At 42.9% G+C, this 25,983-nt stretch overlaps 1 protein-coding gene across 1 annotated transcript in view; it reads right to left on the reverse strand.

The window, feature by feature from the left end:
- The window catches only part of LOC146854161 (estradiol 17 beta-dehydrogenase 5-like), a 231,623-nt gene that overhangs the window by 144,099 nt on the left and 61,541 nt on the right, over nucleotides 1-25,983 (reverse strand). The window contains exons 2-4 of the mRNA XM_085651940.1: nucleotides 24,949-25,116; nucleotides 10,747-10,863; nucleotides 1,761-1,838 (exon numbers count right to left, since the gene is read on the reverse strand). Of these exons, the coding sequence (XP_085508066.1) occupies nucleotides 1,761-1,838; nucleotides 10,747-10,863; nucleotides 24,949-25,116 (363 nt within the window). The remainder of the gene's footprint in view (nucleotides 1-1,760; nucleotides 1,839-10,746; nucleotides 10,864-24,948; nucleotides 25,117-25,983) is intronic.

Here is a 25,983-nt window from a genome sequence, read left to right on the forward strand (position 1 = left end):
ACTACAAATCTCTCTTCTTCTTGTATCGAGTGCCTAAGTGAGCCGTGATTGGCTAGGTTTTTGACACTGTTATTTTAATTTAAGGGGCCAACTGCTAAGGCAAAGATCTTGTTGTGTGAAGTCAGCGTGCAGTTGACATGACTCATGTGAAAGTCATGAATTTGCATATTAACAATGCACCCCTCCAATGCATGGTCTTAAGTGACCATTGCTAGATTTTTTATGGTGTAGTTTTGGTCGATGAGGGTGGGTATGGGAGGATTCATTTAAAAGGAAAGGGATGGCGATCAGACCACCGTCAATGGGAGATGAGCATTTGACTGACACGGATCCAGCAACGATAAGGTGCAGGATCAGGCGGGACAGGTATTGATGGAGGTTGTACAGCTGCATGAAATAATTGGGATATTTTATGGTTTTGTTTTGTTGTTGTCAAAATCAATATTGAAATCAAACAGGAAGGGATTCCCTAAATACAACTTTTGAAAAGTAGAAAAGTAGTTAGCAATCTGTGCTTCAAAACTGGCTTTTATCTTTGGGGTGATAAACGTGTAGGTAGTGGGCATCTGAAAGTGAGAGTCATAATGTGTGAGGCATTCAAAGGATGAATAGAAGGGGTAATAGAATGTGAGCATTTGATTGTGTCACTATGGATAATAAAGATTCCTCTAAACTATTTGGATTACCAATAGTCCAGTATATTGAAGTCCCTTAAGGGACCAGGGAGTCAAAAATGGACTGAGTGTGGGAACTGAGCCAGGTTTCAGTGATGCATAGAGACATATATTTGCTGATCAAAGAATTGTGAATGGAAAGTAGCTCATTTCTGACAATGAAAGAGAGCAAAGCGCTGATGGAGGCAAGAGGAAAGACAGTTGATATGAAAATATGCAATATTTAAAGGATATAGCTTTGTGTTACATTGTATGCCAGATGTTTTCAAGGCCCATATAGGAGTCACTCAGCACCAATTCTCTCTAAAATGGTTTTGTTATTTTAACACAAACATTATTTACCTGTGGCATACCCTGTATGTTCCCAGAAGAAGACACAACAGTATATCACAGTGCCCTGTCTGTACAATTCAGAGTATACAGAGGGCATGGCCTGCTCTGCGTGGGTACACTGTGGTCATACACCATTGGCGGTAAACAAAAAGACTTTACTGGGGAACATGGTCACCGGGAGAGGTAAATATGCACTGAGGCAAAGACTGTAAGGACAGATCCTGGGATAGGGAGACAAAGACGCAATGACATTTAAAGTTGGGAAAGGAAAACTAGGTCACAGGGACACTGAAATGGGTATCAGGACAGAAACAGACAAAGGGAAAAGGAGACACAGAAATTGCACTGAGATAAAGAAATTGATAATGGAATAAGGAAGCAATAAGTTGAGGACATAGAGATAAGGACACTGGAACTTCAATGGAGACAGTGACACTGACCCATGGAAGTAATGAGACATGGATATGTGAACACCAGAAATGGACGACACCAACATTGAGAAAAATAAACATGGAGACAAGATATGCTTACAGGAACAAAACACATGGACAAAATTACAAAGACAATAACATGGGGGCACACCATCTAGCTACAACCTAACATTCCCAGCTTGGTGTCACCTATTGATGTGCGGGTAGTAAAAACTTTATTTAAACACACCCACAATTACACAGAGCTAGCTAAAGAATTTCCAGAGACAAGCACTTCCACGTATACACTCTTATTTAAACGCATTTTTGTACAATGCCATACCTCCCATGTGGCTCGCAGGTCAACATGGTGGAAAATCGTTTTTCCATTTTCATCCATTGGCAATAGATTATCTCCAGGCTAAAAAGAATGAATGAGAAGAGGACTTAAAAAAACATACATCACATCCTCAATAACAAGACATAAAGGCAATTTTCTGCTGAGATTTCAAAGGGCATGTCACTTAGACGTGCAACTGAAGATGCAGGTAAAAATTGTGAACAAAGGAAAAACAGTTCTCATTGACAAAGACATTGGGCTGACATGTTGCATTCTAACATTTCTACTAGTTATAGGTCCTGTGCCCATTTGGGACATAAATATTAGCTGTCTGTCTTCCATTTTGATCTCAGAATTGAATAATATGTATCAATAGGAGTCTGCCTAACAGTATCTTTCACGCCTTTAATCAGCCCAGAATTTCTTTGCAAATGCCATGCCACCAGCTACAAGGTGTGGTACTGCACCTCATTGCTTTAATGAGCGGATGACCATATCAGGAATCATTTGCTAAAAGCTGAAGCCTTCTTCGAAAGAAGCCTTTCCCCACTAAAAGCAGAATGAAAATAAAAGGCTTTCTTGAAGTCTGAGCTAAAAATGTATGTGAAGATGGGGGCCAAGATGGAGGCCTCGAGTTGAAGTCACTCCAGAGGTTCCATCGACATGTACGGTCATCCTTCCCTGGTAGCGCTTCCTTTCCACCCCATTTGGTTGGGGGCTGTGGGGGACCTCGGCAACACGAAGCCGGCAGCGCAGGAGCTGCCGGATCATACGGGACTTGAAAGAGCTCCCAATCGCAGCAGCCCACTTCTGAAGCGGGCAGCCTATGCCGACTGTGATGAAACGGGGACCAGTGTTGCCAGATTTTGAGACCTGTACCAAGCCCAAAGCTGCTCAAATATAAGCCCAACTTGAGCCCAACGCAGACCGTTGTCAGCCCAAAGTTGCACCGCTCAAATTATGCATAAATAGTCATCAGAAACCATTTTAATGATGAATCTAAAATGTATTCAATATACAGATACTGGGAGGGGTTTAACTGGGCACCAGTGTTAATAGCACTAATTTTCAAGACTAGTCCCCACTCTGACTTGTTAACTTGGAGCAGGCACTACCGAAGTTACAACCTACAATAATCAACATCCCTTCAGATTTACACTAATAAAGGTGAAACGCGAGTGGCAGTCTAGCATTCCCAGTGTGTATCTTGCTGGAGAGATTCGTGTTTGTCTAGTCCCAGTTTTTAATCTAAGTAGTATAGAAGGTTAATATGACTCCTGCAAAGCACCTTATGTAACATACAGATGACAGATTTGTATTTAATGTAGATGGGTGAGTGGGATTCTGAATAACACAAAGATCTTTTTGTTAATTGCTGTTCATAGACTGTAGTCCTTTCAATAATACACAGTGAGCTATGAAGGGCACGGGCCTGGAGGACTTGTTGTTATGGTGACACAGAATACACTGTATCCTTCCCATGCCCAAAAACAAATTGTGCTCCCTCTGTCAGCCCCACCGGCCTCTAACACAGGTAGCTGCTGAAACGTCCGGCACAGGCGGGGCTGCTAATTTTGCGTAAGAGCGTGTTTAGTCTCTGGTGAGAGCCACCTTGTAGAACTTCGGAAGAGATAAGGATCAGAGGTAAAGTGGAGCTTACAAGCATCAAGGAGGTCATCTAATGTCCAATTGGTAAGAAACAATATATGTGGCTGAATGGGCAGAAGTGCAGAAATCTGTGACATAGTTGCCCAACCTTGCGAATCTAAAGTGCCTGATAAATACAGGTCTGTTTTCAAGAAAGGCTCAGAAATCTAAAAAATAACACTTATTACGTAGTCACAACAAAGCCTGCAGGTACGTCACAGCTAATTGAAGAAAACTGTCCAACATAATACAAATCAACCCCGCTTAAAGGTTAAAAAACAAAATCAGAACGGATATGTTCATTTAATGGCAGAATATATTGTCTTTTTTTTTTCTCTTTGGGTATGTGATGTCTTTGTGTATCAATTGTATTACATGAATTGGAGTTTTTATGGTAAATTCTTTTTTTACAGTATAGGAATTTGACATCGATAGCTATTGTAATTGTTTTTTAATTGTTTTTAGAATATTATTGCGATATATGTATTTGTTTTTTAATAATAAAAAAATATATCTTGGTGATATAACAAGAACTGTTGTATGTTAAGCTTTTTTAAGGTTCTATTACATGGACTGCTAAAATGTATCCTTTGGAATGTGTGACCTCAATACAAGTTGTGTTTCTGTACTATTTGAGAAATTACCAAGGGACATCTTGTTTCTACTTGACTATGGGGAAAGTCAATCAGAATCCTTATTTTTAATGCAGTGTGTTGTGTTACTAATACCGTCCACCTGCATAGCTTTATAGCCAATAGCACTTTATATTCTGAGACCTGTATCTGCACTTTGTGAATTGGCTATAAACCATGACAGGCCAATGCTAGTTCGGACAGCTGTATTAAATGCCTCAAGTCCAATATTATATAGTGATGTACATTAGCACCATTCAAGATATATGTCTTCCACGCCGCAACTGCAAGCTCCGAAGTAAACAAATGGCAGCTCATCCTTTGTACACACCTTGTATGGTGTGTGTGCACAATGGTACTAGGCATAACTCCTTGTTTCTACTTGCTACAGTGTCACTGAAAGTCAACAAATGCCACACATGAGCACATCAAAAACACAGAAATGTCACACATAAGTAATCTGAAACCTTAGCAGCTCTTTCTGTTCCTGCACTTCTCTTTGCAAGCACAGCAGTGAAAAAAAGATTTTGGATTAGAAAAGCAGAAAAAGCTCTCCCGATAAAACATTTACATTTGTGGACCAAGTATTAGATGTGTTAGCCAATTATTCAGTCAAAATCTGCATGAAAATAGCTGCGCAATCCCATCCCATTTTTAAACCCAAGAGCAAAGATGATGTGCAGTTTCAGTACACGTTTACTGTGACATCAATGTTCAGTTGCACTGAGGTCTGATCTGGAAATCCAGTGTTGAAAAGGTGGCAACTCAGATGCATTTACTGTAGACCACAGAATGAAGTGGGCATTACTGAAAGGTACCAAACAGATATGCTCACTGTTAGGGAGAGGGTAGCAGCATTTTGTGAGGGAAATACTCCGGGGAAAGCGAGGCAGGATTCTTCAATGAAGTTTAGCAGGCGCAACAGGTATTTCTTCACACTGTACATAAATATTTCCAGGAGTAATACTGTTTGGTCCCTTCTCCCATGTTAACTTTCACTTACTGAATTTGTGCTGGCTTCTCTACACGTGGTTTGCTGCGGTCGACAGACTCCGAGTGACAGTGCAGACATGGCCCGGCCCGGCCCGGCCGGGAGTCTCAAAGTCCAATGCTGCGACTGCTGCCGACGCAATGCGGCGTTGGTTGTGGTCACTCACACCTAGTCACTCACTCACTGTCTGTATCTCTAGAGTGATGACGATTGACAGTGACAGACAGACAGTGTGAGTGACACGTAGGGAGACCAACCGTCTGTAAATTTCACGCACTGCCCGTAATTTGGGCCTCTTGTCCGTTGTCCATAAGGGTTTCTTCCACGGAGGCCTTTTATCCGTAATTTCAGACATTGGCGTGAGCTGCGCCCTGCAAGCAGCCTGTAACTCTCACTGCAGGGGCCAGCTCGTGCTCCTGCTGTGATAAGTGGCCTGCAGCAGCCCCTCCCCGACCTGGCACAGACTGCTATCAGGCCCATTATCATTCTGTATGTCGGCCTAATTATGACATACAGAATGATAATGGGCCTCTCTGCCCAGTGACAGTGATGGAGCTTAGATTTCACCTATAAAATGTATGCATTATTATATGACAAAAAGCTGCAGACATGAGTTCCAAAATGGCACGCAGATTGTGGCGCAAGCAAGATGAAAACATAAGGCCTGATCAGAATGCTTCAGTTTGGAGGTGCTTTCATGTGAAAACATGCTCAATTAGTTGAACAGCCATGTTTATATGTGATTAATCAATATGTAATCTCACTACAGAATGCACATTAATTTAGACAATGTATTTGTACTTTCAAAATGGCATCATGTATTTTTGCAAGAGTAGAAATGTGCTGAATTGTGTTTCACAGTGTAGAAAACCACGTGATTTCAGTTTGCTTCAGTGGAATCAGCTAACTGCAGTTTTTACCCATGAACATTAGAATGGAATGTGCTCCTCTTCCCTACCAACTTTCAATGAAAGGGCTTTGTTAATAAATCACGCCCTCCTGTTTGCGTCTCTTCGACCTTCACTATGTTGCATATTTTTGTAGCCTGTTTAAACGTGGAGTGAAGAGCACACATTTTTTTTCATAATCACAAGACTAAACTTTGAACAGGAACACGCCTGATTATTGACGTATCCAGTCAGCCCATGGGGAGATGATGTGTCTTGAAGTTCTGATTGGATCAGCTATGAGGACCGAGCACGTGAACTTTTGCTTGAAATATGGCTTACAAGTAGGAGGGGTGCCTTCTTTTTGCTCACTTTTTTTGAGGGCCAGGCCCAGTTTCTGTGCTGGACACAGAGACGGGAGGAGAGAGAAGGAGGGGCTGCGTCTGTGGGGGCTATTTTGCAGCCTGAGACAGAGACAGGCCAGCACAGCGAGGCAGAGAGAGAGCTGAAAGGATCAGAACAGATTTAGATTTTAGGTGCTAAACTTTAAATTTCATGCTTTAACTAACTGCTTTTGAAAAGATGTATTTGTCCTATGCATTTATTTCTCTTTATGTGAGTTTTTTGCCATTATTAATTATTGATTAACCTTGCAAGACTTACTCTTGTTCTTAGAAACTCTTTAAGAGTTTTGACTGACAATATGTGCCACATTTCCCTTCCTATATGTTATGCTTATATGTAGACTGTAATATGTTCTGTATTAATGCTATTTTTCCTATTTTTCAATTCTGTAACCTGATTGATATTTGACTAATGAATAAAGAGCCAGAGAACCTTAACTTTTGACTTAAAAATAAAACCCTTTAAAATAACTCACCACTCTCATTATTATTATCTTAAATATTGATTGCATTTAATTTTCATATTTATGTAGAGTCTCCTGTTTGGTGAAACACGGTCATCAAAAGTTCCATCATTTCACCCTTTACAGCGGTAAACAATAGGGAATGAGGTTTTGAATAGGGAAATTAGCAGGTAATTACCGCTGGATCAGTTTTTGGTAGGAGAGTTAAGGTTAGTGCCATCAACAAAAGGAGCATAGTTAGTTTAATGCCTAGCGCTAGAAAATAATTGCCCAAGTTAGATGAAAATCCTGATTCCTGTGCTCAGAACATGAGGACTGGCAAAGCAGTACTGGAAAGATGATGCAAAAATGAGATTGCTGGAGTGGTGTGAGTATTAATAGGGTTGTGAAATGTTAACGTGCTTGCAGGTATGTTTTTTGTGGTGTTGAAAAATAGTAAGGGTTTTGACTGTGGATGAAATTTTGCTCATTTTGACTTGATGTTTTTTTATTTTTTTTTATTGATTAAATTGGTAATTCCATAGGACAGATTTATTGATTATTGATTTATGTCTAATACTTTATGTTGAGTTTGTATTGCGTTTTATGTTGTCAATTGTCTACAGACTTCCGGGACGTAGGAAGTTGGTTGCCCTGTAGGCAGACGGGGAAATGTGTGGCAAGTGAAGTCGCACAGTGCATTGTCTGGTTGCCCTGTATGTAGACTGGGAAAAATGTGTGGCAAGTGAAGTCGCACAGCCCATTGTCTGATTTCAAAGTGGTAACATCGTCGTGTGTTATCTTTAGGGATATTTTCCGTGTGAAAGTGGTGTATGGATAGCGAAGGCCACCTGTGAAATTTCAGCCTAAAGAACAGGAGTCAATTGTGAGCTCTGATTACGCTTATCCCTGGGAAGGTAACAGGTCTCCCCTAAGCTTGTAAGAAGAGTAAGGTAGAGGGAAGTGCTACTTTATCGGTGAAACAGAATAATTCTGTGGTAGGGTAGAGGTAAGCACTGCCTACTGGAAATACAGAATTCTTGTGCGAATGGACAACATTGTCGGTATGAATGTGTGTGAGTGAAATAGCAATAGGTTTTCTTGTGAAACTCTGGCCTCAATTCTCAGGAGCATTGTAGTCTCCACATGTGTTTTATCCCCAGAGAAACGGTTAGCCTTTTGCTTGGTAGAAGGGTAAGGTAGAGGGAAGTGCTACTTTATCGTCGAAACTGAATAATTCTGTGGTAGGGTAGAGGTAAGCACTGCCTACTGGAAATACAGAATTCTTGTGTAAATGAATAAATCTATTCCTTTGGTTTAGCGGAACAGACAATGGTGGTGTTTTCATGTTGTTACTAACGGAATTTTGATTAGAGAAAACTCAGAAAAAGATTGCCGTAAGATTTTGTATAGGGAGGGCTAGTAGCAGGAGGAAAACTAACGTCACAAAGGGCCGTGCTGGCACTGGACGAGACAGTGGGTGTGTAGTGAGCCCTGTTTGTAAAGAAGGGGTCAGTAGCAGGAGTTAAACGGACTGAAACTGTCAATTGTGGCAGGATTGGAAAAAATAAATTGCATTAAAATATTGCAGAAATTGAATTGTTCAAAGGTTTAAAGAAGCGGTTGGGAGGTAAAGTGAAAAATTCGTTTTTTTATTGATGATGCGCCTGAAGGAACACCCGTGCATTTTATGTCTACCAATTTGGGACAAAATTCATGTATGTGGGTTCACCAATGGTGCAAGATTACTGAAAAAGAGAGTCCTTTGAGGTTTCCAAAAGATGGTACTTTTGAATTGCAAGTTATTGACAAATTAAGGGAAGTGTTATGTGAAATAAAGACACCATCTAGAGCTGCACAATTTGAGGCTTTAAGCACGTGGGAAAAGACCGCAAGAGACAAAGCAAGTGAGGATAAAAAGGTAAAGCACCAGATGCAGGAGAAGGGAATTAATGATGATAAAAAGCTTCAAATAATTAAGGATGTAGGGGATGAAATAATGGATGCATTGCTAACTGAGTGTCTGCCACTTTATGTGGTTCCCATTAAAAATACTGAAAATAGTGTACTAGTAAGTACTACAGTGGCTACTGATTCTGTTGAACAGAGAGACATACAGAATGAAAGAAATGTGCAGACATTTCAGATTGACACACTACCTGTTGATTCAGCACTGACAGTGATACCTCCAGGTGTTACTGCTTTAAATGTGACTGATTCAGTGAAAAAACTACAAGCTGCAGATGCACAGACAGTGCCTAGACAAATTGTGACTGTCCAAATTAATATGGGCCCTACTGAAAAGGTTCAAAGAGTTGTAGAAGGAGTAAATATGTCAGGGTTTATTTCAGAAACTCAGAATTCACAGATTATTGAACAGAAACTACCCCAGACAGTCCAAGCATTGAAAGATGGGGGGAAAATTGTGTTTACAGCACCCACAGCCCAGGATAAAATAAATATATTTGGAGATGGGTTTTTTCAAACATGCTTTGAGGAAGCAGCAGTAATTAAAAAGATAGAAAGCATGGGGGAACAAATTAACCCAGACCCTGAAAAAGAGAAACAGCTTAGAGGCCGATTCCGATCCTGGAAAAACGCTGTACAAATCGTGGTATGGAGTGTTTTCCCCATACAACTCGTACTTGTAAGGATTCCCCTACAACCTAGGAAGTACGATCCGTACAAATAGACGCTGTCCATACAAATTGTAAAAAAGACCATACAACTCGTATATACAAGCGATTCCGATTCAGATTGCCCTGTACGCGACGTTCACAAGTATTCCCGGCAGCAGTTTACAACCCGTCAAGTACGAATCGTACAAACGGCACTCCGTACAGCTCTTTTTTTACAGGAGCCAAAAAGTGGCGGGAAAACATTGTACGCCCCGAAAACAGTAGGAGACGGACCCCCCATGTACGCGTCGTACACCCCATGAATACAGGGGTACGGTGCATATGTACGGTGCGTACCGATGACACGGAAAGTGGGGTACGGTGCATATATACGTGCTGAAGGGGTACTGGTCATGTACGCACCGTACCCCAAAAGTGCGTATGTACGGTGCGGACCCCAAAATCGCGTATGTACAGTGCATACATGCGCGATTTTGGGGTATGCACCATACACATGCCTCGCATGTGGGGGGACCCCTGTTCGCCTCATACCCCTATACGACCTGTACCCCGGTACGAGTCGTACCCCCAGAACGAGTCATACCAGGGTACGAGGCGTATAGGGGTTCGCTTCGTAGCCCGGTACGAGTCGTTCCCCGTATACAGGCCATTTTCCATACAAATCGCATGCTGACAACCCGGTACGAATCGTACTTGACGGGTTGTACAGCCTTTTTACAAATTGTATGGTCTTTTTTACAAGTCCGTGTCGTACAGCTTTTCCCGATCCGATTTGTAAGGATCGGGCCGATCTGTATGTATTTTTCCTGTACGAATCGTACTACACGGGTTGGAAGGGACTTGTACGATTTGTATGGAAAAAAATACGGATCCGATTTGTATGTAAAATAAAACTCCAGGATTAGAATCGGCCCCATAGTGATTCCACCGTTTAGGGTGGTGTCTAAGCAACCATTCAAAAAGGCTGGACGTACCTGCATACAGGAGCCAATTCTGATTGGATAAGGTGTAGCCAATCCGACTGACTGAAAAATCTTTGTGCTGCTCTTCAATCTTTCAGAATTCATGACTGAGTTTCAGCCAGTCTGCCTGGCTGCACGGTAAACAACCGAAGGCTGAAACGCCACCACAATTTCCACACAGAGAGTCACGTTGCGCCATAGAGTATCTCATTAAGCCAGTGTTGATAAATTCGGACTATTTTTCTTTTATTTCAAGTGCATTCTGTCCACCAGGTAGAATGCTGTAAAGTCAAAGTCTGCCTGTTCAAGCATTTTCTCACTTTTTTCCGACCACTTTTGCACATTACTTATACCTAGTAGTGAATGTAGCTATTAAAGCTTTACCTTAAAGCTGACTGGCCAGTGGATGATAAACAGATCCATGTAGTCCAGTTGGAGGGCCTTCAGAGATTTTTCCAGACCTATCCGGACCATTTCTGGAGAATGAAAGGTTGACCATAGCTGTACCAATAAAACCACAAAGAAATAAAAGTAATTCATTTGAAATCTAAGAAAACATCTGTAAGCACGAACAAACATAGTGTAACATTTCTCAGACAGCACACTCTCACCAGCCCCAGATATATTTAGATTAAGTGAATCACTTGACATAAATATGTGCATGAGTAGCCACAATAGATGAAAAGAAAACATGCTAAAAACAGCAATTAGCTAGTATCAAACCTATTAAAATTGATTGCAAATAATGGGTGCCCCTACTTGGTGGAAGGAATTCTTAAATCATATAATTGTTGGCTGTAAGAGTAACAGACAACAGACAGATAATTTGTGAATCCACAGTTTCACTAGTGCAAATAATGTAAGGCATGTTTTCCTTCATTAGGAACTCATATAAAATGTTCCACCCTCCACAAGAAAATTATGCATACTGCCTGAGGGAGAATCTCATATTTTTGTTTTCCTTGATCTTGATGGCTTCAATACAAATGACCATTGAGGCTCAAACAAAGCCTTGCATTAACTTCCATGTACAAGTCTTGATATGATTTGCATCGATCAAGACTGTTGAGCACATATCTTATAAGGCAGCAATGTTGTGTGGTATGATCCCGGGCTCCATAATGGCTCCTCTCCTATTTAATCTGTATCTAGATCTTTTGAGGTTGGTGTTCACGAGGATCAGCTGTACATCCACCAGTCTTTCTCAATATTAATCGTCATCAAAACATCATCTATTCACCACTATCATGATTAACACCAATCATCACATTAGATAGGTAGTTGAAAATATAATAAGCCCTTGACAATATAATTCCTCATGTTTCATAAACAGAGAAACAAATTCTTTCAAGCTCTAATCGATGAATTCAAGGTGGATGGTTTCTCTCCGTCACCCTCATAACCAGCAAGTTTCGATTCACACTTGAGCCGATACTGTCTTCTATCACAGACATTAACAAAATCACAAAATCAGCCAATATGCATTTCTATTCCCTCAAAAATTTAGCACAACTTTCCAAACTTGCGTATATGAAAAAGGCTGTACAATGCATCTACTAGAATTAGGCACAACCTTCAATTACCCTTATCAAAGCAGTCTTCCATTCACGTGCTAGACTTCTATCATTATCCATAGAGATTTCCAGCACATCACACTAATTTTTACAAATATACACTGACTTTCCACCAAAGCATGGATTAAACACTGATTGACTTTCATGGTTACCTGCTTGCTTATCTGACGGACCTGTTAATAATCTCACATAGTCGAAAATCTCTCATGAAAAAACTACTTATTCTTGGATACACTGGAAATTAAGACCTGTGTACTGATCCAAATCTTCTCAGGGGCTAAAACAAGCTTCTGGAGCTGCCTGCCATCAAACCTACTAGGTAAACCCATGGTCTGTCATTCACGAACAAAACTTACTTTTTCTGTTAATACCTGAATGATCATGTCTACAAAAGAACCCAAACTCCACTAAATACAGGTCAAAGCTTTTACCTTTGCTTAATGTTGCTGTTGATAATCACTGGAAGCTAAAAACTAGGTCCAGATCATTGACTGGGTAATCTTAGAAGCTTGAACTTCTCTGGGGGCCATCCTATGAAAAAGTGTATATTTTCAGTTTCAAAACAATATGCAGTCTATTCTGTGTTAGCTGATTTACTACTTTGCCCTCACTAAACAATAGAGAAATAATGAGATTTTCAAACCAGGGGTCCAGATAGTCAGAATATTATTGATGCCATGTGCTAGCGTACTCTTTCTGTCTGTTCCCCCTGTCTTATATATACAGTCTGTTTGTAATTCTCTCGGATTTACTGGGTTGGACATACAACAGGCATACATACTCATTGATACAAGGATTTTGACATGCTTCTTTTGGAATACGATAGGTGTCGCCCCTATTATTGGCACGGTGTAGCAGAATTATCAATCAATTTGCCTTTCAAAGAGAAAGCATTGAGACGTGTGTTATTGGGGAGCTAGAATGTGAACTAATCACATCTCATCAGTTAAAGTTAGGTATGTACAGCTATAGTGTTAGACTGTAAGCCTATCGCTGTTCAACCTGGTTGTCTGTATGCTGAATGGTGTTGTGATAGAGCTGTCTCTGTTTTTGTTAATCTTCCAGCTGCATTTGGTTAAACATGGGCTTCACATTAATATTCTTGCTGTGTGAAGTTTTAAAACTTTCTTTGCTACAAGAATTTTTTTAACATGTTTATGAAACCTCATAGTCTTCTTGAAGTTTGCCAAGTTCAAGGAAAAAAAACTAAGGAAAAACAATGGTGTAGGATGGTATAGGAACGTGTTTAGGAGGTCCAGAGTTCTCATGGGTTACTGAGCTCACACTGTAAGAATGAGAGCCTTTATCGCTGATGTGCTCTGCCTTTTCCTTAGTGTTGAACACAAAACTCAGTACCAAGCATACCACTTTAACACATGACCCTCAAGGTAGCAAAGGCAAGGGGTCCAAATAATTGTCCAGCCACTGCTTTTACTTACTAAAAAACATAATTTAATTTTAAACACAATGCAATACAGTATTTAAAAGTCAGAGGGCAAACATAAGGAATACAATAATCAGGTAGCAATCACTCTGTGAAGAAACTACCTGTTATTAGTTAGGTAGTGTACAATACAGATACAGAATACAGAATACAGATAGTGTACAATACAGAAAAGTGCTAGGTGCAAATGTTCTAGGCCCGTCTGGGTTCTCCGCTCATCTACCCAAAAGAAACAAGACGTAGTTCAAGGCAGCATGTGAATTGTCCCAAAGTCACAATTCTCCAGTAATGTTGCTCCCATGCCCTGTATCTTAGTTTTAAAGTGGGGATGGTCGGGCCCGCTTCAGCTGGCTGTCAGCAGGGGCCGCACGGTTATTGGTGGTGTGCGATCCAGCACATTCTCGAGATACTGTCATTTTGAATTTCCACCAGCCCTGCTGATGGTCTTGCTATCTATGGTCTCAAAGCCCAAACAGAAATACACCACCCAAATAAAGTCAGAAGCCCATCCCAGGTTGCAAGTTTGACCCACCGGAGGCCCAAGTAACTGTCCAAGTATTTGCTGGCTGCCTTATATAATCTGGATGTAGGGTCAAACTTCTCAAGGCGCTTCGGCTTCCTTTGGTCCTCATGTGGCTGTGGCAGGGGCTACACAATTATTGGTGGTGAGTTATCCTGCTGAAGAGGCGAGGCAGACAGCATACACATGAGCAGAAGGCTGTGCTCTGCTGGCTCTCATCGTGGCTGGCTCGATCTTCTCTTTTGGTCCTTCCTTGAGCCCAAACACAAACCCACTAGCCAAATAAAGTAAAGAGCTCACCTCAGTTTGCAGCTGTGATACATCAGAGAGCCAAGTAACCACTATCCGCGTTATACGATCCAGATGTACAGCCAAACATCTCACCATATTTTGGCTTCTTTTGGCCCAATAAAATTACTCTAGGCATCACAATATCACACACACTTCATTCTCTCTGGGGTAAACCATGAGCCATGATTTCTGTGAGCACCAAAGCATCACAGGTGCTTTTGGGCACGCCTTATGGGCACCAGGGTCTCAATGCCTCACCACTTGGCCTGGCCATGAGATCCTTTCCTGTTTGCAGCGGGCTAAGTCCGGCCCTCATGCTCCAGGTCCTTGTGGTTCTCCATTTCTAGATAGACTCTCCTTCTTGCAAGGGGGTCTATAGAACCCCTACTAACCGGCAAGCAACTCCTTCCCTCAGGCTCAGGGAAGCTGTTCCAGTTGCTCGTTGTAGAACTTCCAAGTTCCTGTTCCCTAACCTGGCAAAGACGGCCAGTCAGTAGCCTCAACCTTGTGGCACACAAGAGTTTCTCAGTCTCTACTTTTGTTCTGCATTATAGTCCATAGCTGCTACCACTGTCAGTCCTCCACAGCTTGCTTAGCTAGCGGTAACCAACAATGTTATCTGATGCTCACAAACTTCACAACTTGACAAAATATAAAAAATATTAACTTCATACAACTTAGAGGGTGGAATTTTAGAACAGCATACCGCCAATCAATACCTTAAAAAAACCTCAATGGGCCCGATTCACAAAAGTAATCTAACTTTACTACTCTTAAATGCCCTTTGTGAATACTGACAGTGGTAAAGTTAGGATTCTGTCTCAGATTACTTTTGTGAATCAGGCCCGAAGGATTTTCACAGCAGATTCTGGAGTCAGTTTATTCTTCGGCTGCCATCAACTACTCTGTTCTGATGATTCAGCATTCTCATCCTTGTTTTATAAACTTCACGTGGAGCTACTGCTACTAGATCAGCTACAGGGAAACGGCATCCCCCTTCACCAACATGCCAAAACACCCAATGTTATTCTCAAATTTATTAGGGACTGCTTAGGAATAACTGAAGTCTGGATTTGTGTTGGCTAGGTACAAGCACCTATTTACACAGGCTTAGTCGGGGATATCTCTGGTCCCCATTGGTTAAAGAAACCAGAGAGATCACAAAAGAAACTCGATTTGAGGGAAAAGAACATAGTTTTGTGGATCTTGTCATGGTGACAATGGCTCAGCCAGTCATTGTCTCCCAGATGAGCAGAACGGACAAATCAGTTTGTGAATGTTTTTTCAATCTCTCACCCCACACTCTATCCTCATCAGACATTTCCTTGTTGAGTAAAGACCTCTCCTTTGTCATCACAGAAACAGCCTATCCTTTCTCCATAAACACCCGTCTTCGCCTGCACTCCACCTTCAATCCCAGTAATGACATGATAGCCTTTGAAATGACGGATTTCAAAAAAATTGTGATGAAAGATATTTCTGTTTAAAGCAATGACATCCTCATACAATAACAGGCTTGTAGAAAAATAGACCATCTTGGATTTTCAAAATAATTCCGATATTGATATATATCCTTCTCACAAAGGTAAAGGAATTGTGATTCAAGACAGAAACATATATGGCAATGAGATCGATCGCCAGTTGAGTAATACTGAATAATATGTCCATTTAGATTGAAATCCCCACCCTAATATCGAACGACAAATCATTTGACTGAGGGACCAAAACAAAAGGCGTCATTAGTGAGAATAGGTTTCTGTTTCTTAATCACAAACATCCGAGAACACTGGTCTCGTACACACTGCCCAAAATCCATAAGATTGCCAATAATCCATCAGCGAGTCCTATTCTATCAGGATATGGTTCTATTTTAGAGCCTCTTTTTTTGGCCAAAAAAGCGGAGATAAAACCAGCGCCCTATTTACAAGAGGGTGCTAACATGCATAATCGCATGTTAGCACCCTTTTTCCCAACGCCTCACTTTGCATCTCCAATGAGATGCAAAGTGGGCGTTACTGGGCGTATCCAAGATGGACTACCTTGCAAATATCGCTGATGTTTCCATCGCGATACTTACAAGGCAGCCCACATGATTTTATCAAACATTAGATTTTGGCGAAAACAACAGTTTTCGCCAAAACCTAACGTCTGCTAAAATCCTGACTTAGCCATCCGTAACATAGGGGGTGGATTATGCTGATACGACCCTGTGGGTCGTATCAGCAAGGTTATCGCCCTTTTGCAGGGAACATCGCTGGAAAACCAGCGATGTTCCCTGCAAAAGGGCGATAACCTCGCTATCTCTGGAATTTTTCTCACCCTGGAGTAAAGCGTTGTTAATAACACGCTACCAGGGCGATAAATACCAGAGATAGCCTGCGATAATATAATTATCGCTAAGTACGGCCAGCGATAAATATTGCTGGCCGTTGTTAATATGCCCCTAGATTTTTACAGACGTGGGCATAGTGGGCAATTCGGCGTAGTTAAATACAACTCAGTGAAATTCAGCGGAGTTCCACTCTGCCCGCCCAAAAAAATGAACAGTGTTACAAGAGAGAGCCCCCTAGTCCCCAGTGCTTCAAAGAAGCACCGATCTGGAACCAAAAACATGGCCACCTTGTTCATGATAGTAACTGGCCCTTGCTACGGGAGTGGCATTCATTCAGTCGTTCTCAGCCCTATATGTTGACGCTTTTGGTGGAAATTGTTAAACTGTTAATCATGGAATCCTTAATGCTAATGACCAGAAAGCAGTGGTCGAAGTGGGCGGGATCGGAAGGGCACAGGGTGCCCCTACTTTTTTAATTTAACTAAGTCCGTTCCCCTACTTCTTCATTTAAAAAATGCGTCCCAGGACGGCAGGAATGCTCCGAACATAAAAAATATTCCAGGATAATCCAGCCCCGTGTGGTGCACGTCGAGGAAGTCCTCTGCAGTTGTCAGGACTTCCTCACCCTTCCCTTCTGTATCTGTGGGCAGGGGCCTGCCCAGCAACACTGTAGGAGCAGTGTTGCACTGGAAGAAAAATCAATCAGCACGAAAAAACGGCTACCTTTGATAGCCAGGCTGTGCAGTGATTTACACCTCATTTAGTGAGGAGGCCACCTGCCTGCCCCCACTGGGACCACTACAATGGTCACATCAGAACACCTTGGCAGCCCCGCCCTTGACCCCATCTGCCCATTATTTTCGGGCTCACCCAGACTGACGATGCCACAAGGAAAGGAAGAGGACTTCATGTGCAATTTGTGGCAGACTGTGCCCACACCTTGGTGCTTTTTTTTAAAATAACTGTGGAAAATGTTTGTCTTAGCAGCTGTTTTCCTTAATATATTTCATAAAACGTGTACTGCTCACCTGTCTATGTTCAGAGATGTGGTATTTCTAAAAATATTGTTGACCCTTTTCTAAGGATATAACATTAAAGCAGTCTGAGGTGTCCAGTTATGTGACACCAGAGGCCCTTGTGGACATCATCCAGGGTCTGTCTGTGAAAACAAATAAGCCCAGGCACCAAGGTGTACTGGGCATCGGACGGAGGCTGGAGGGGTGGGAGGCTGGTTTTGTTAGTGGAGGCTGCAAAATCGACCCACAGTAACAAAACCTGCAGGGCTGTCCAGCACAATGACTCACTTCTCACTCTCAAAAACACAAAAATCACTGCAGAATTCCTTGTAAGCCCAGCAGATTTGAGGCAACAATAAAAGAGTCAAGATTTATATCTCAGGTGGTTAATCTTCCTGTTGGGGAGAGATTGGAGTATTATCTATTGACAGTTTTGACTCATTCATTGTAGCGGTGAGGGTTAAGATGCCTGTTCCAAAGAACCTGTACCATACAGATCACAGAACTATATTTAATGGGAATAGCTCGGCGGTTACTGCTTTTGTTACAGTGGTCCTTTAGTTACTTGCAGTGCATAACTTACAATCGTAATAAATCAAGCACCTTGAGCTATGACCTGCCATCATTCTTATTAGAAAATCCAACCACTGTGTTACGTTTTGAATTCTCGGGTTGTGCTTCTCCAGATCTTAAAAAATGCCAACCAGAATTGATGGCATGTGAATCCTAACACCTTTTGTCTTGTAAACATTTTCTAAACATTGATTTACACACGTATGTTTCATTGTCTCTGTATGTGTGCATGATGTACAGTGCTCCAAGTCCCTCACTGGTATGAGAGGCACTATAAAACAATTTAAATACATGTGAGAGAGGGGCTATGGAGAGATGAGGGGCAGTGTTGGAGGGTGATAGTGAGGGAATCCTTGAAGGGCCCCAAGAAGATTGTCGTATGCTGGTGCACAATAAGGTCATCATTTACTATGCTCTAAAAGCTAATACAATGGAATAGATAACACAATGTGTTGTAGAATGCACCATGTATATATTGTTTTCCAAAACTTTCTTGGGGAGAGAACACCTTCCTCCCGTATCCCCTTTGCAGTCGTCAGGCTTGCTTGCTGCGTTCGCTCGCATCACACCGTGCAGGGGATGGACACAAATTTGCCAGGACTGCTTTGGGTTCCCAGTTCGGTCCTGTCTGGCACCAAATTAAAAGTGTCCCATTAAGCAAATGAGAGATCTAAACAAGCATTGGCAAAGCCAATAGGTCTTGCCTTTGGGACCTCTTAGGATTGTGATTTTTTTTAGTGACGCTTTACAGCACAACTAATGTACTATTGTGCCACCACAAAAATTAAGTTGGATGTATCCTTCACTTCCCGAATGAAAATATAATTTTGCCTATTACTCTCAAGAGCTCTCTCAAGTTTTTGTGGGTAGGAGAGTTAGCAAGCCAGACAGTTCAAAAGGTATCCTTAGCAGGACACTTAAATACACAATGTCGATGTTTGAGCAGCTAGCTGGCTGACATGAATGTGGAGGAGCCCTTGTGGGTTTCTGTGAGTTAGATCAGATTTTCCTGAAGAATCCCCAGGCGCCTTATGTATCAAAAAAGAGTTCTGCGATTCTCTAATTGCGATTTTTAGCTAATTGCAATTAGAGAATCGCAAAATGCAATGTATGTAGGATTTGCTAAAAATAAGGAATACCTTCCCATTCATTCCTCAAATTCTCAATTTGCGATTACCAATTAGAGAATCGCACATTGAGAATGCAATTTCAGGTTTGCAAGGGTGCCAAAAGGACACCCTGTTGCACCCCTGAAATATGCATGTGTGCACATTTTGCGCACATACATGCCCTTAGGGCATGTATGTGCGACATATGGCACTATTTTTTTTTTTTTAAACAGATTTTATTTGTCAAATAACAAAGATATTGCAGAGCACTGCCATCCAGCCACTCTTGCAAAGAAGATGTATACAGAAAGGACTTTGACACTTTCTGGAACAAAATAGGACAAATTGAGAACAATACAGTTGCAATAGTAAATAAAGAGAAGCAAACCCCCTAAACCCCCTCCCCCAATCGCACCCACGCCTACCCAAAAGCAGCACCAGAGGAAACATTCCCATCTGTCCAGATACTGTACCCCACATCCACCAAGCAATATTACATATCCCCTATACCGGGAGGGGAGCCAAGTCTGTGGGCCTGGCTACTGAAACGGGTTCTAACTCCAGGCCTCGATACTCTGCCCATCGCCGCCAAATGTTATAATGCTTAAGCGGGCACCCCCTGGCCGCAAAGATAAGGATTTCTAGCCCCATACAAAAATCCATGCCAGTTTTCCAAACTGATACCCAGGGCGCCCTCGGAGCCTTCCACGCTTTAGCGATGTCCCTCTTTGCCAAGGCGAACCCCAGTAGCATAAGAAGGCGCTTGTATATGTTACCTCCTATGTCGTCCATCACATGTAGTAGGACCAGCTTTGGGGAGGTCCCATCCCAGCACCTCAGAGAGGCACGACAAAACTCCCCGCCAAAATTGTGCTAGGCAGTGCAGTGCCAGATAGTATGCAGTAGATTGCCCTCCTTGTGTTGGCATCGGAGACACACCGGGAAGGCCACCAATCCCGCCCTCCAGAGCCTGACCCTCGTAAAATAGACCCAATGGAGATAGTTAAACTGGATAAGGCGAAGGCTCACTGCTATGGATGCCCCCCCGTGGGGAGGCCAGGACCTCCACCCAGTCTTCTTCCTCCAGCGGGCCTATGTCCTCCTCCCAGACCTCTCTAAGTGTCTGTAGTGTAGGGGAGCAATACGTGACCAATGACTGGTAGATCTTTGAGATTTTGCGGTCGTGGAGGTCCCCCATAAATACCTTAGCCTCTATGGGACTAAACTCGGCCAAGGACCCCAGCCCCTCGATATATGGGGTGATAGCATGTCGGAACTGTAGGTATCTGAAGAATTGGGTTTTAGGCATTTGAAAGTCCTTTTGGAAATCCTGAAAGGACTTCAGAACCGAGCCCCGCATGACATCCCCAAGTGTAGAAATGCCGATATGGTCCCAGCCTCGAAAACCTGACAATGTAGCCAGTTGCGGCAGTCGCCCATTGTGCCAAAGGGAAGTCTCCTGAGTTAGCCTGTTCCACCACCCGGTCCTCCGCAGCGCCTGTCGCCAGATTTGAAAGACAAGTTTCGTAGCCGGGGGCAAGGAGCTGCGTAACGACGCCGAATAAAGTATAGTATGTAGGGTGTGGTCCCTCATACAGCATCTCTCGACCGCGTAGGCTGGATCCGCCCTATCCCCATCCCACCACTCATTAAGGACTAATAGGTGGGAGGCCACATAATAGTACAGGATCAGAGGTTGCCAAAGCCCCACAATACGTGGACCGAAAACACGTACGCAGGGCCACTCTAGCCATTCCACCCGCCCACAAAAACTGAGACATATGGCATTTTTAAAAAATCAAAAAAATGCTTTTTTAAAGAAAATCGCAAGTTACCACCAACTTGAAGTTGGTGGTAATTTGCAGTTCCTTAAGGCCAAATAGCAAATTTCTGGTGCTTCCAGAATTGCATTTAAGGAATCGCATGCGATTCCTTAATTGCATTCGCAAAATAGAGAATCGCAAATTTTGCAATTATCTGTTTTGCGATGGCCTTTTGGGATGATACATCCCAAAAGGCTTTTTCCAATTTGCAAACGGGCTAATTCTGAGAATCTGCCCGTTTGCAAACAGTAAAAAAGCTTGATACATATGGCTCTTAATCTTCTGAGCCCTGCTTTTCCCGTTCCTTGCTGTCCACGAGTACACCAAAGGCACACCTGTGTACACGAGGAGCACTGTTTTCATGTCCTCAATGTTTGAGGCAAAAAACACTAATTGATTTCCAAACAAGGAGTGTAAAAGCTTAGGTAACCATGTTGTTCCTTCTTATATTTTGCATGCTTTACATAATCTTGCATTACCTATGAGTGTTTGCTTTTTCCAGGATGTTGTTACTTTTTTTCAAGCAGTGCATAATTTGAATTGACACACATCAAGGTGTTTATAAAGGGGCACAATTGGGTTGTAGCTGAAGGCAGTGCAAGTGTCTCTCAGTGGGGTAGAAAGGTGCTTGGGGGGAGACGATGTGGCACTATGGCCAGAGCTACCAAATCTGGCTGGGGAATCAGGTTTCATGAACAGTCCACTAGACCACTCTCCTGAGGGAGCACATTCCCCCGCTAGACCACAGAAGCCCTGGTCTCTTAGTAACAGCAGGTGGTCACTACCGGAGGCCAGTGTGGGTTAACCTTGAAGCCCTGTCCACCACAATCCATACTGAAGTTCACCTCCAGTCTTCCAGGCAGGCCTACAAAGCAGCACACCCAAGAACAGAAGAGACTTTGTCACTGAGGTCACAGGACCCTTTAGGCCAGTCCGTCTCACCCATTAGTGCATCATTGGCCTTGTTCCAGCAGTAGTAGTGCAATGCGGGATTTGGTCACACCAAACTGAGGGGCATATTTAGGAGGGCCTTGCGTCATGCTTGCACCACGGAAAGTGGTAAATGCACAACACAAATCTGCAAGTCATATTTATGAAGCCACGCAAAGCCACTTTGTTTGACTTTGAATGGTTTCATAAATATGGAGTAATGCAACACAGAGCAAATTGCTGCTTTGCCTTACTCTGCACAAGGGAGTCGTTGCAGTGGGTGTTCCCACTCAACTCTCCCGTATTTTTATACGCAATGACTTGTAAACCTGGGTCTGCATCAAAATCTTACGCCTTCCCAAGGGAGGCACAACAAGGAAAAATATCTTTATTGCTCCCTGTTTTTCCTTAATCTATATGTACAGCACACATAGAAAGAGGAAAAAGCCTCTCAGGATTGTTTCCGTGCAGGAAGGTGCGCCTTTCTGCACAAAAACAATACTGCATGCAACGGAGGCACCCTTGCACCATGGTGCAAGGCTGCCTGCATTGGCGCTAGGCTGACGAAATGGCACCAGTGCACTTGGATAAACATGTATCTATTGGTTGCATTGAATAACGTTACAAGCTGTAACTCATCAGTGAAATGCCAAACATAGTAAAAATGGGGATGTTTTGCTCTTTCTAGCCACACCTCTGACTCCGCCCACTGACCCAATCCTCAGATTATTCCTGCCCCCTGAAGCTCCGCCCACAGCTCTCCTACTTTTTTTTCCCCACTTCGACCACTGCAGGAGCCATGACCGGCTGAAAGCCACCCTGGTGACATGGGGTCAGTTGACCCACCCTGTGCAGTTATCACCTCTCAGCAGTCTCTTCCTGTCTGGTTCCGCCAGTGCTGCAGTGCCTGCACTGTCTCATGCTTAAACCCTGCACTACAGAGCCGGCAACATGAATGTGCAACTTCAGCGATTGCTGTTGAATCTCCGTGTGACCTTCAAGTCGCAGGTTTGAGCCCCGACAACCTCAACTTCACCATTCATCCATCCTGGTTCCTTGCCAAGCTGGAGTATCAATTTCAATTGGGTAATACATAGTTTTTATTATGAAAATGAATGTAAAAGACCTTCGGATTTCGGCTCTGTAATAACAGATTATTGGTATTAGTAGTGTTCAATGAGTGAGGAGTAAGCGATCGGGTATCCAGGCAGCCTCTCCCATCTCACACCACCAGTTTGCTACCCAGCCATACTCCCACACCGTTCCACTCTGTGAGCCCCTCACCTCTTCTAACAGTCTTCTTCACTCTCTCTCTGCAATGCACAGCTCACGGGTGCGGCTCCCAACGGGCAGCTCTCATGGCACGTGGACGAATGTCAGCATTGGCGCCCAATCCTCAGCGTCCTCCCACAGTAACTTCAGGCCGCCATGACAGGCTCAGGCATTTCACCCGACAAGTAAATTCTTCTGTCCGGAACCGGTAGTCACAGCGGAGGTCGTTCCTTCTCCCACCTCGCCGCCAAGTCATGGAACGCCCTCCCCCTCTGAACATCTCCATAACCGACGGACTTCAGGAAGAAGCTCAAGACCTGGCTCTTCGACTAACCCAGCACCTCAGCACCTGGATACCCTCACGGGTGGTAAGCTGCGCTCTACAAATACAACTTGATTGATCGATTGATTGATTGAATGTTTGTCACAATAGCTACCAAGTTGTTTACTCTACTCAATTTGTGCTCCTTGAATGGTTCAGTAAATTTAGTCTACTAAGAGAATATTAAATTATTGGCTTCACCTCTGTAACACCGATATTCCTCACACACTGGGTGTGGTCCATTACTGAGCCCCCCAACCCCATCTCTCCAGTTTTGCCCAGAAGCAGGAGGGTTGTATTGTCATCCCCATAAGCTTGTTTCTCTCTAGAGTGACTCTACAAATGACAAGCAAGTCCTCATTTCCTGGTGCCATAATACAGACGTTTTTAATTCAGACGGGTCCAAATAACCATTATGAATCTCATTTGGCCCTGGACCCAGTCTATACTGTGTACGTTTGCGTATATCGTATGTGGAGCACCTGCAATTTCAGCTTAGTACATATATTAATATATAGTGTTCTTTTGCTCTCATTATAGCTCCACCTTTCTTTCCAGCTTTAAGATAATTCCATTGTTGGGGTAAGTACAAGGAATTGCGTGGCTAAATGTCCTCCCTATACATTTATTCCCCCGGCATAATTAATGCTTTTGGTCCCTTGCATTTTCTGGTTATTCCAAGTAATTCTTCATTTGGATCCCCCTCGGACTACTGTAAGTTCCTATCCTATGTGCATTCCTAATTGATGATCATCCATACCACAGTCGTGAGTGACTCATACACCGTCCTCTCTGAATTGCTGGTTGAGTGTTCCCCTAAATTATTCACTGTCCCGATGATGACCTCAGGACTTGTTTCACAGGTCGAAACTCTGTTGACACTAATACAATTAAACTCACATGACCCTACTTGCGCCCTGGAATTGTCCAGAGTGCAGAGTCTTTTGTTTCCATTTGTATATGCACTTGTCACATTAGTACTTTTGTTGCACTTTGTGATCACTTCTTGTTCAGCATTTCAAGATCATTAACATGTGAATAAATAACGTCTAGAATGATACATGCTTACAGGTATTGATTACATTTCTCTGACCATGCTTTTGTATCTTTTTAGATGCTGTGGATGACTCTTCACTTCCACCAAACATTGTTAATTACTTTTTTTGAAAGAGTCAATTATGAGCCTTGTTCTTTATATCTCAGTTGATTGAACATGGTCCAGTATTGGCATACCGAGTACCTCTTGTTGGTTGTTAACAATGCTCTCATTCTAACACAGATTTTGACAACTAGAGGAAATCATTAGATTCTTGTACAATTGATTGGTTGACAAGACACACAAATATTTCCAGTTAAGACGCTGGTGAATGATGTATTTACCTTTCCAGTGTAGAATATCTCTTCTCTCTTCACTGTGCCATCTGCAATTTTCTCCCGAATAGCTTCACCAACTTCTACTTCATTTTGATACAGAAAGGCTGCGTCAATGTGGCGGTAGCCAACCTCTATAGCCACCTTAACACCCTCCTTAGCTTGACTTTTAGGGACCTAAAACATCAATCGACAAAGATGGAACAAGTGAGACTGACATGTTGCATGTTGATCAACCAAAGGACAAGGTACAGAGCGGTGGGTATACTTTCTGGCAGGGCCAGCTTTAGTGCTGGTGGTGCCAGGTGGGCCAATCCTTGTTGGTGCACCCTCAATGACCTCAATAGATTCCATTACTATTACCGTCCAACGGTGCCCCTAATCTCTCCATAGCCACTCACTTACAGCCACCTTCTTTACAGTGCTACTCATCTTAATGTAAAGTATCAGAGCGCTTTACATCATACACATATCATGCAAAGACAATTAATCATACAAGTACGTATGCACCAAGCCAGCCAGCTGGTACATGCCACAACTCAGCTCATCAAAAAGCATGTGTAAACAACTGGAAAGAAGATGGCATTCAGCAGTAACGATGCCAGCTGAGCTGCCTACAAATCAACCCTCAACAACTACCACCGCAAGCTCAAAGCCGCAAAAAGGGAGGCCCTTACACGCCAGATTGAAACCATCGCCAACCAAACCAAGGAACTCTTTCACCATCTTCACAGAGTTCACCTGCCCGTCAGCCTCAGAAAACTCGATCCCTTCCTCATAAGAACTCTGCGACTCCCTCCCCGACCACTTCCACAACAAGATAGTAACCATCTACAGAAACTTTGATCCCAACCCTCTGACCTCTTCTGCAACCCATCAACCACAACTACCAACCACCAACTCACCGTATAGGAACAACTTAGCCACCAACAACTACCACCCTGATGAACTCCATCCACTCAAGAGCACCCACCAACCCATGCCCCCATCGTCTCGTCAACTTCAGAAGCAACGAGATCAGCCACCTTCTCACCCCCATCCTCA

This window comes from Triturus cristatus, chromosome 4_1 (assembly GCF_964204655.1).
Source record: "Triturus cristatus chromosome 4_1, aTriCri1.1, whole genome shotgun sequence".
Taxonomy (NCBI): Eukaryota; Metazoa; Chordata; class Amphibia; order Caudata; family Salamandridae; genus Triturus; species Triturus cristatus.